Source organism: Corylus avellana, chromosome 7 (assembly GCF_965113065.1).
Source record: "Corylus avellana chromosome 7, dhCorAvel1.hap1.2, whole genome shotgun sequence".
In the NCBI taxonomy this organism is placed as follows: domain Eukaryota; kingdom Viridiplantae; phylum Streptophyta; class Magnoliopsida; order Fagales; family Betulaceae; genus Corylus; species Corylus avellana.
Window position 1 is genome coordinate 21,788,127 of NC_142496.1, and position 11,487 is coordinate 21,799,613.

General features: G+C 35.2%; 1 protein-coding gene and 1 non-coding gene across 2 annotated transcripts; one reads left to right on the forward strand and one right to left on the reverse strand.

The window, feature by feature from the left end:
• Nucleotides 1–4,344: 4,344 nt before the first annotated feature.
• TRNAI-AAU (transfer RNA isoleucine (anticodon AAU)) lies at nt 4,345–4,418 on the reverse strand. The gene has a single exon. It is a non-coding gene; the product is annotated as a tRNA-Ile (tRNA).
• Nucleotides 4,419–8,434: 4,016 nt separating this feature from the next.
• On the forward strand, nt 8,435–9,411 carry LOC132184447 (F-box protein GID2). The gene has a single exon (XM_059598088.2). It carries the CDS (start codon nt 8,634–8,636, stop codon nt 9,216–9,218), a length of 585 nt encoding a protein of 194 aa, XP_059454071.1. The 5' UTR covers nt 8,435–8,633; the 3' UTR covers nt 9,219–9,411.
• The last annotated feature ends 2,076 nt before the right edge of the window (nt 9,412–11,487 follow it).

Genomic DNA, 11,487 nt, shown 5'->3' on the forward strand with positions numbered 1-11,487 from the left:
TATATGTGTATGATGTAACCCTGAATTATTAAGAGTAAAAATACAACCGCCTCTCTGTAGATGTAAGCAAATTGCCGAATCACGTTAAATTTATGTTTTTGACTCTCTCTCTCTTAATCTCTCTTTCTTTTCAATTTTATATTGTTCATCAATTATTGTGCACGGTAACAACATTTCACCTGATGTATTCCTGTTTCTTTCTGCTTAGTTATCAACTATGTTGATGATGTTCTTTTATTAAAGTTTCAAAATGATTTTTTTTTTTTTTGAGTAATAATAGAAATTACATTTTTAACCTGTAATTACTTTATAATATTGACCTGGTACTCACAATAATGATTAATCCATTGAAAAATAGATGGATAAAAAAAATCTTGATTTGTTAGCTATAGTTTGATTTTCTTTTTCCAAGCTACTATATATCGGCGATCAAGCTAGTGTGTTGTGATTGCTTCCCTTTGCTTCTCCAGTTCTCCTTAGGTGGCGTGCGTGCGTACCATTGGCGGGGCCACATTTAGACTGAAATTTTTTTATACCCCTAATAATCTGCTAATGTTCACTAGTCACCCTAGGAAAAATAATATTATTCGGCCCCTCTAAATCATGGAAATTCTTTTTATACCTTAACTAATCTCATGATACTTGTAAACAATATCTAAGCAATTAAGTTATAGCATCTCACATACATTTCCGTTGAGGTAGATATTCCATTCATCCTCAATTAGGAAAAAAAAAAACTACCAAAAGTGAATGAAGCATATAAGCATTTATATAGAGCTTATCAACGTGAGATGAACGCCATAATGCAAATAAACATTTATGTTTTGTTTTGGTTTTTTTTTTTTTTTCTCTCCTTTTTTAAACATAGATAAATGAGAATCAATTATTAAACACAAATTAAAGCTGTCAAACCCTAAAAAGAGAGCAGTGCAGAGTGGGGGGGACTGGGAGGGAGTACTTATGACTTCCTCCTCCCCGCCCCCTTTCTCGTTTCTCCTTTCCCCTCGTTTTTCTCCCCTCCACTGTAGATCGACCAGGGTGCATGTGTCAATGATCTTCGAGGTGTTTTTTAGCCGCACATGGTTGGCCGGTGTTAGCGCGTGGAACGCTTGAGGGTGTGTTGAGTTTTTGTTATTGTATTTTCGTTGTTTTTAAATAACAATGTATCATCTCTAAATCTACTTTTAGTAGCAATCTATGGGGCGAAGTTTTATTCGTTTTCTTAGGTTTTGTTTTCACTTTTTACGAATCCTTAAGAATAATGAAATTGGTTTCCGGTCGGTCTTTTGTTTTTTAATGGTTCATTTTCTTAGAGTAAACCATAAACTGATGAAGGAGGAGTTATCATGCATGCATAAAGAAGAATTGTCACTATGGTAGAGGGAACGGAGGGGATTGGGATTGATAAATTAAACATTAGTAGCGGAGATAAAAAAAAAAAAAGCCATGGAATCAATGACCTAGCAATGAATAGAGACGTAATTCGTCAAAATTTGTTGTAGATTTGAAACTGATTGAGACGATGACCTTTCGTAGATATTGTCTTATAATAGCTCGAGAGGCTATTGTGTATGTCATAGATAATATTTGAGTTGTGAACATTCTAAATTGGATTAAAAAAAAAAAAAAAAAGATAAATGAGAATCAATTAAAAATAAATGTATATCAATAGAAGTTGGATAAAGTATGGCCCCAAAATAAAAGTTGCAGGTTTCACACTGTAATCCAGCACGTGAGCCTCCATAGTATCAGAAATCATGGCATCTCCTCGTGAGGCATGAGGTAATTGTATGCTTCAATCTTAAATATCGGTGGAAATGTTGATATTCATATACATCGTGGGTCATGTGCTTCATATAATAATGACTTTGAAAAATATATAATTTAAATCAACGTACAATAAATTCTACATGTAGGCTGTAGCTCGTGAGCTTGGATCTTCATTTTTCACGTTTGGGGCGCAAGAAGCGAGAAATCCAGCAAGGAAAACGGGTGACAACAGTAGACTAGAGGACCCTGAAGTTGAACCCTCCGGCAAAGAGCCGCCGAGGCCGGAATTTGCCAGTTTGACAGCCATGCATGCCTTTTTGCGGTTTCTGTTGACCTCTCTCCTTCACGGGAATGGCTTCAGACTCAATCCTCTTTAGATTCTTGCAAAATCTCACTTTAATATAAAAAAAAAACCTTCTTAAATTCCATGATTATTATATTTTAATCTTCAACCCGAGCTTAAATAATGATTAGCCATTAGAGAGAAAGGCAACTTCTTTTCATTATTATTATTATTATTATTATTATATACTTCACATACAATAAAACTTCACAAGATGATCATAACTTAGAATATAGATCAGATGTATAATCATTTAAAAAAAAAAAAAAAAAAAAAAGAAGGAACATCTAAGACTCCAAACACTAATGGGTTGAATGGTAAACCTAAAGAAAAGTACTGATACCCATATTTATAATTTAGGCTTCATTTTTTTTTTTTTTTTTTTACATGTTCATATAAAAGAGAGGAGTGAAGATTCGAACTAGTGACTTCCACTTTATAAAACGTAGTCCTCAGCCGATTGAGCTACCTCTTAAGGGGACAATTTATAAAGCATGATCTCATACGAAGTCTTTCACATTACTTGTCTAAATTACTAGCACTTTAGACACGTAATCGCCTTGCATCTTTATTCATATTTAGGGATATTCCTCTTTCTAAATGCCGGGTACATTTAAGGAAATAGAAACCTTTTATCCCAATATTTGATCCCAAGTTCTTAAGGTGTAACTTAATTAATCAGTTCATCAGTCACCAGAATTAATGCCCTTTCACTGTTAAAATGTTGATTGAATTAATATATAGTTTATAGCAAGTTGCTATATATGTAGAAATAAAATAAAAGAAACCCCATAAGAGTCCAAAAGTCATCCTTCAATTCTTCCACTACAAAATCAAAGGCCATGTCCGGATGTCCCCCCTCTCGGCTGCCTCTTCACCTATAAATACACCTAAAAAGCATCCTTTGAGGCTCATCATAAGCAGCTAGCTAGCGACAACTAAATTTCACAATTAAGGAACAAACTAAACAGCAAGAATGAAACACTTTTGTTCCATGATCCTCAATTCCATCTTCACTGTGATTTTCCTCCTCCTCATCCTCCTTTTATCTTCCACAGATCATGTGGAGGGCTTCAGGCCATTAATGGATCATCCTCCTCCTACTTCCTCAATCAACTCCTCGTTTGCAGCCGAGGCATACAGTGGCCCCAGTAGAAGAGGAATTGGCCACAAATGATTCCTCAAGTCAAAGCCTGCCTGCGTTTTGTCGTGATCAAAATATGTTTGATGTCTTTAATTCCTTTTCCTTTTTTCTTCATTTTTCTTTGTATTACAGATTTTTTTGAAGAGACATGTCATAGTTGTGGTGCATTAATTCTTTGTATTACAGATTGTACGAGGAAGCCTAGTGTTCGTTGTACGTATCAATTACTCTTTGCTTATGCTGAAAATGAGAGAGGAGGGAGGGAGACATGCATGGGTTTTGAGGAATTGCGAAAGTGAAGGTGTCATTGTTTGAATTTGTTATATAGAAAGAATTTGTCTTCCCTTTAATTTTAGTGTTAAATACAAATAGTACTTTACTACGTACTTTATCAAAAGCTCCTTCAATTGTCGAAAATAACAAATTTAATCCATGTATTTTTCACCTTTATCAAAATGGTCCTCTCTTGAAACAGTTTTTTTTTTGGCAGTTATTGGACCGGTCCACTTCGATATAATCATGAACTAAGCCTAATGACAATATAATTTGCTAATCAGCCAAGCCTAAATTGATTAGGAAGACCGAACTGAACCTATCAACGATAAACAGGGGAACGCCAAGAGTGGTCGCATTCCGTTACAGCTAGAAAATGACAAAGGCATGAGCTAAGGAAGTGGGGGAAACGCGGGAGGCTCAATCGTTGAAAAGCTCGTTCATTTTTTTATTTTAGCCAAACACTCTCCATTTCCATTTTCCATCTCCATCTCTGAAAAGTACGTTCATTTTATTCTAGCCAAACACTCTCCATCTTCAAAAGGCATCAAAGTGACTCCTGGGGCCAAGAGGGCCAAGAGCATGGTCCACATCAAAGTGACTCCTGGGGGCCAAGAGCATGGTCCATTGGGTAGTCCAGATGTTCACGTTGGTTGCCCATTGACAGAAGGAGAACAGTCGTTGTACGGCCCAGAAGATGGCTTGCTGGGCCGTCACACGTCCATATCCAGGTTGATTGGGCTTTTTAAGCATACTGCTTTGTAATCCAGGGTCCACTCCAGATATTGAATAAAAATAAAATTGATGGAATAATTGGCCCATGCAGGTCTCGAACCTGCGACCTTCGCGTTATTAGCACGACGCTCTAACCAGCTGAGCTAATAGGCCACTTTTTCTCATTCCTTTATTAAATAATTTTTTACTTTTTAAAATTTTCCCAATAGAGTACCAAGCCTCTTTGTTCACCACCACTGGCTTTCGTGCTAGGTATCACAGTATGTGAAATTTAAAAAACCAATTGTTTACCTCTTTTTGGAAAATAATAAAGGCTCAAATAGGTATAAATTAGTTTTTGTAAATTTGAAAAATAGGTGGCATATGAGGTGTTTAAAATTTCGCATGGGTCAGTTAGGCATGTTAAAATGTGCCAAATTCGCTATATTATGTGGTATTTGGGACACGTGTTGGGTCTTAAAAGCTATTGACATATTATGTCGGTTTTAAAAAAAAAAATGAACAGAAAGTGCAAAAGTCATTATTTAAAATTACGACAAGTATCACTTGTAATACTCTTTGGAACCGAAATATCTCTTTGATTTAGGCCTTTATAATAAGTACCAAAAATACACTAGTCACTACCCTTTTCAAGGAGGGTGGACGGGCAGAAGGGCAACGGCCGCGCTTAACTTTTTCTCTTCTGTTATTTTATGGGGTTGTTTGACAAACAGCACCACCTCCCCCAAAATACTATTCGCTTTAATCTTTAAAAAAATCAACATCAAAACATTCTTACTTTTATATCATATCATTCACTTTTTATATCACATTATTTACTTTTTACTATTATACAAATAAAAAAATTACTACAAAACAAAATATTTTTACTTTTTAATACTAATTATTATTATTATTATTTTTAAGTGAAACTTTAATTAGCATTAAAATTTAAATATGATAGATATAAAAAATAATTGTTCTAAAAGATTCGAAGAAGTCAAATACTTCTTTTAAAGGTAAATAAAAGGAGTAAAAAAAAAAAAAAAAAAGTAAATAAGGGGGGAGGGGGCCTCTGATCTGAGCAAAAGCTAGTAAAGATCCGGCTACAGACACAGTGAGGCTAAAAATGCCAAAAACGTCGTTGTCGTAAGCGATCCTGAAAATATTTGGTTGGAATATCTGTTGCAATTTACAAACAACATTTCAGTGTAGCTGTAATCAAACGTGGACTTATTCCCGGCCACTCAACTTTCCTTCATCTTTATACCTTCAATTATTTCTTTATGCCCTTGCCCTTATCTTAACAGTGTTTTTTTTTTTGGTCCAATCAATCACTGAACAGTTCTAACTTCACAAGTTAAGCTCAGGTAAAATCCTTTTAGGCTTATTAAATTGTATTAATCAATAATTATTGTGTCTCAGATTATCATAATTTTGTTATTATAGGGGTAGAGTGCTTTGACTTTTCGGTACTTTTGTGAGGAAATATGGATCAAATGATATGCCTTGGTTCCAGACATGTGAGGAAATGATAAATAGAAGATTTTTGGTATATTTTTCAGAGTAATGTTAAGGATTATTATTATTATTTTTTTTTAATCTTTTAAAGTTGATGTGACTTTTAAAATCATAATTAAATTTTAGATGAATCATACTTAATTTTTGATCTGATGATTTTGAAAGTCACATCAACTTTAGGAGAATAAAAAGATGATCTCTACCATTATTCTATATTTCAGGAAACGGATTGTAAATTCGATTTTGTAAGGAAACAAAAAAAAAACAAAGAACTTACCTTTTCTCTCTAAGCAATAAAGGGAAAAGGGAGGGAGGAGGAAAAAAAGAGTTCATGGTTTTATTCCTTACTTAAATGACATTCATACGGAAAGTAGTAATTTGTGTTTGTGTGTAGAGATAAATATATGTTAATTTTAATATGATTCATTTAATTAAATGAGTCAAACACATAAATTATAATTCGTTAATTTTATGTTAGGTTCGTATTGGATTTGCAAGTTATATAAAAAATTGATAGTCCTATTATCGCGTATTGGGTTTAGGTTGTGTCGAGACATAGGTATAAGATTATTATTATATATGTTAATCTTAACTCAATCTATTTAATTAAATAGGATAAACTCCTCAGCCATATAACTCGCTAAGTTTGTGTTGAATTTGCGAATCATGTCAAAAATTTGAAAGCCTCGTTCATACCAATTTCTAAACTAATAAGCTGGTAAGAAGAGTAACAATTTTTTTTTTTTTTTTTGAATGGAAATCTTGTCATATTTCATTGATAAAATATCGAGAGCATAAAGCTCATCATACAACGTAAAGCTCTAATAACTCATAACCAAAAACTATGAGGTTATAAAATAATAGATATAGTCATAAAATTCTTACAAGTAAGTATTATCTATGACTTTAGCTTTCACTAACTCATGTATAATTACAGTTATGAAACAGATCTGTTCCAAGCAGTGGCGGTCATGGGGAAGCCACATTAGGGCCTATGAGGGTTGTGGCTCCCACGAGCCTTTCATTTTTTTAAAAAAAAAATTATAATTAAGGAAAATTTTGAAAATGGCATCTACATCTTTGTCATTTTAAAAAAAAAAAAAAAAAAAAAAAAAAAAACACTTTTAAGTGATGCTCACTTGGTCTTTTGAAAATCAGTGTCTTTTTTTTTTCTAATCACTCTAAAGTTTTTTTATTGAATTATTGGTAACCATCTAATGAGTAAATAAGGCAAAAATGATATATTATTTTGGTTGCATCACCCATCAAGCACTATTTGCTATTTAGAGAATATTATAAGATTCATATAAAATTAGCTTGTAAAAAATTTTGAAAGATATATGTTTAGAAAAAAAAAAATTAAAAGTTTTCATAATCAAAGCAAAAAAGTAAACACTTCCACGGTATATAATTTATTCCATGATTACTTGTGTGTGTTTGTTTGTTTCTACTCTATGATTGTTTATTTGTTGTTTATCAATTTGGTTGTCTCTTATGTAATTGTAATTTAGATTTAAAAATTTAGGTTCATGAATCACAACGTCAAAATTAAAAACTATCCATTCAAAATAAAAGAATTTGACTTTCCAAAAAGTAATACACCATTGGATTTTAATGATGAAACTTCAAATCTTAAAGGGCTGCTGAAGAATATCATTCTAAAACTCTAGTAGTGAAAACGTAACGGAAAAACATTCATTTTTTTTATTATTTTAAATTGTGTTTTTCATATTTTTAATTTGGCATTTAGAATAGTAAATTTCTGACTCCGCTACTAGTTCTGAGCAAACTAGTTCTACAATATTGGTAGCCCAAATTTTTAAACTTTATTTTCCGACAGTGAGAGATATCCCGCACACCGATCTACTCCTCCTCGGCCTAAAAGGTCAAGAAAACAACTCACGTCCTCGACCCAAAGACTAGGACAAAAATAACGAAAAGTTAAAACAAAAAACTAAAAAAACAAAATCCCCAATACAAGAGCAACGGTGGAACACAGTATCATGGACATCCCCGAGAAGATACGAATTGGCTAGTGAAGATGAGTATATTTAAGTTTAAAAAACTAGATCTAAGATCTAGATGTACAAAATAAATCTAAAACAAAACCCTCAAAAATGGAGTCTAGAAAAGATTACCCAAAAAACACCCTACTACTAGAAAAAATAAGGGAGTAGGGAATAACGAGTAAGGAGTTACTATTAACTTTCAAAATATGAAGAAACATTGGTGGTGATGTTGAAAAATGTTTTGATGTAACAAAAATTGTGAAGAAGTTTTGAGGTTTTTTTTTTTTTTTTTTTAAAAAAAAAAATTCTAAAAAAGAAGAAAGTCAAACCTGAGAGTTGAGGATTTAAGAGTGATTTTTGATTAGTTGTGCAACCCACGTTTTGTGCATCAAAATTCCAAAGGAGTCCTTGCTTCCATAAACCAACGGAGGCGGAATCCCCAAGACAAGCGGTAGAAAACAAAAGAAAAACAGCATAAAAGCTAATGTGCTTTGTTTGTTAACAGTAGGACAGGCACAGCGCACGCCGGGACAAAATCGTCAATTCGAGAAAGAACCGAACCGCATTCATTTCTCATCTTGTCGTCTTCGAAAACCCCCAAAGTGCTGGCAGGTTGCCTACTCTCCCCCCCCACCCCCTATAACCATCCTCCCACCCCCCTCTACCTCTTCCCCTCGTTATTTCCCCCTTCTCCCCTACACATCACATGCTCCAACCCACTCACAAATCATTCGTTTACTTTACCAATTGACTAATCTTACCATTACCCATTACCATTACCCATTACCATTAGCATCTTCTCTCAATCTTCACTCCCAACTCACAAACAAACCCCAGACAGGCGCACGGATTTATAGGGATGAAGCGTGCAATGGCTGACGGTGAGGCTAGGGAGAAAGGGGAGGACAAGAAGATGAAGAAGATCAGAGTTGAAGGAGAAGAAGAGGGAGGAGGAGGAGGAGGAGAAGAAGAAGAAGAAGAAGAGGGAGAAGAAGGGGGAAGAGGAAGTGGGTTTGTGAATCTGGATGAGAATCTGCTGTACGAGGTGTTGAAGCATGTGGACGCGAGGACGCTGGCGTCGGCGGGCTGCGTGAGCAAGCTGTGGCACAGGACGGCGCAGGACGAGCGGCTCTGGGAGCTGATCTGCACCAGGCACTGGGCCAACATCGGCTGCCCCAAGCAGCAGCTCCGATCTGTGGTTCTCGCTCTGGGGGGGTTCCGTCGTCTCCACTCCCAATTCCTCTGCCATCTCTCTAAGCCACAATCATCGGGCTCGTCTGCTTCTTCATCGGCTTCGTCGTCGTCGTCGTCTTGGTCTCCCTTCGCGCCGATGATCGGGTCGAAGCCGCCGACTCGGTGGGGAAAAGACGAGGTTCATCTCTCGCTTTCGCTTCTCTCGATTCGCTACTACGAGAAGATGAATTTCAATAACAGAGGCAGATGACTCGTAATTCTCCATAAATATTTCTAATTGCACTTTTTTTATCTTCTTGGCTTCGCTAAATGTAGCATTGGGTTTCCTTTTCTGGTTTGGATTTGATTTGGGTGTTGAGATCTAGTTTTGTATGGTTACTATGCTTCAGCGTTTCCCTGTTGACTTTTGTGATTGTTGTATAAATTGAAATGGAATTGTGAAATTTGTGCATAAATTCATAATAATGTAATAATTAGGCGTATCCTTTGATTTTCATTCCTTAGCTCAATTGGGTTTCCGATAAATTCGTGTTTGGATGCGAGGAAAAATGGGGATGAACCTGACCAGAACTTACTCAAGTGTTTTTACCCGAAGTACATACATACAGGTGGATAGGAGGGTTTGGAAGATGCATTTACCCAAATAGGCACAAAGAGACAGAGCCAAATGGTGCAGTAAATGTCTGGAACTGGCGACAACCTGTCTGGATCGTCCTATAGCCTAGTTTGCTAGAGACACATAGATGAGTCCGTATGAGATTAGATCTGTTAAAAAAAGCCAAAATCCTCAGGAGGACGAAGTTGTCTTATAGTTCGTCCCTATCCTTTGAGAGGAGCAGCCATGGCTTTACCCTTTACCCTTTTGGTTGCTTGCGGTGTTTTTATAGTTTATATCTCTGGACTCTGGGGGTTTTGATTTTTGTCTCTCATTGCTTGTATCTCTGTTGAATGTATTTGATAATAGTATTTCAGTTAGGGTCGACCATGCGCTCTGCTGTGATTCCAGAATGTGGCAGATTACCTACTTGACCATGAGTGCCTCTTTTTATGGGCCTAGGTGCTTGTATAAAGCATACTTCTTTGGTTGAGCTTAATTTATAGGGTTGAAATCTACATTCACAGCAGGAACCAATACCTGCCCGAATGAGAGAGAAAGGAGTGCGGGGTTCGGGTGCCCCGGGCAGCCAAGTGCACTCATCTTTTACCCAAATTTCTTAGAATTTTGGACAAAGAATTTCAAGTGATCTCGATCCTCAACAGCTCAACTTGGAGTAATGTTAATGAGATTGCTTTTGATTAATCGAGTTTTTAAGCAAAAAAAAATGTTTTCTTTTTTATTATTTTTGGACTTTTAAAAGTTAAAAGTGCTTTTAATTTATTTTATTTGGATTTTTTTTTTTTTTCATTTCAAACAAATTTTCTGAGTGTTAAATCACAATTGGACTCAATTTTTGGCTCCCAAGGTTTTTTTTGTTTTTTCTTCTAAAATCAAAGAGTCATAGTACAAGATAGTATTAGGTAGATCATAGAAACTGCCAAAAAAGAAAAATACAAAACACAAAACTTGTCCTTTTCCTAGATCATAGATTCTAAATGAGTAATGCCAGAAGCTTGGGTTAGGGTGTCCAGTAGTACTTCTCATCCTTTTGTAGAAATTAATATGAAAATATCTTTTTTTTTTTCGTTTATTCTCTTATAATTTTTCTCTACCCTTTTGCCTTTTGGTCAGGGCCCTGGCCTCCGTGTAAAGACTTCATTCATTTATTCAAATGGGAATTCCATGTAAGGACAAAAGGGTATAACGTGGCAGATTAATCGAGATGCCGGTACTTCATGCTCAAGACCTTCTGCGCATTTAAATTTAATGCCTCGTTTATTCAACACAGACAGCTTTGAAAACTACATGTGCAACAGGAGCTAACATTTGAAATTAATTTCTCGGTTTAAATAAATAAACTAAAAGTATTTAGGTATAAAATTACTTTAACAACCTCCATATTATGCAAATCTTCTGACCTTTTGGGCTTGGAAACAGGATAAGCTGTAGATCCTTCCATTCATTCTCGAAAAATGCTATATTTACCAAATTTTATCTCTAAAAGTTAATTCTCAAATGACGTATTATCATTTCATGAGATTGTGTGACACATCAGTTGAAAATTAACTTAAAAAAAAAAAAATGGTAAATAAAGCATTTCTCTCATTAGATTGGGTGGTCACACTCGTCTCAGTGTGGTGGTAGGAGGTGACAGACAATTTTTTTGAGTTGACATGACAAAATAGGAGTGTACTAATTAAGGTAGCATCATTCCTTTTGGTCTGCTACAACCATTAGAAGACTAATTGTGTTCAAATCACATAGGCATAAAGGTAATCCTCGTGACTCAATATTTGAATAATCATCCAAGATGCATGTGACGATGTTTTTTAGCTTCATGCCATTGCAAGATTGTGATTTTGAAAGTGTGAATGGATTTTGGTCTCCCGTGCTTTTAGAGTCAATATTATATATATATGCA

Bases quoted from the DNA above. Each gene is read 5' to 3' on its own strand.
- LOC132184447 (XM_059598088.2), top strand. From the start codon at position 8,634: ATGAAGCGTGCAATGGCTGACGGTGAGGCTAGGGAGAAAGGGGAGGAC.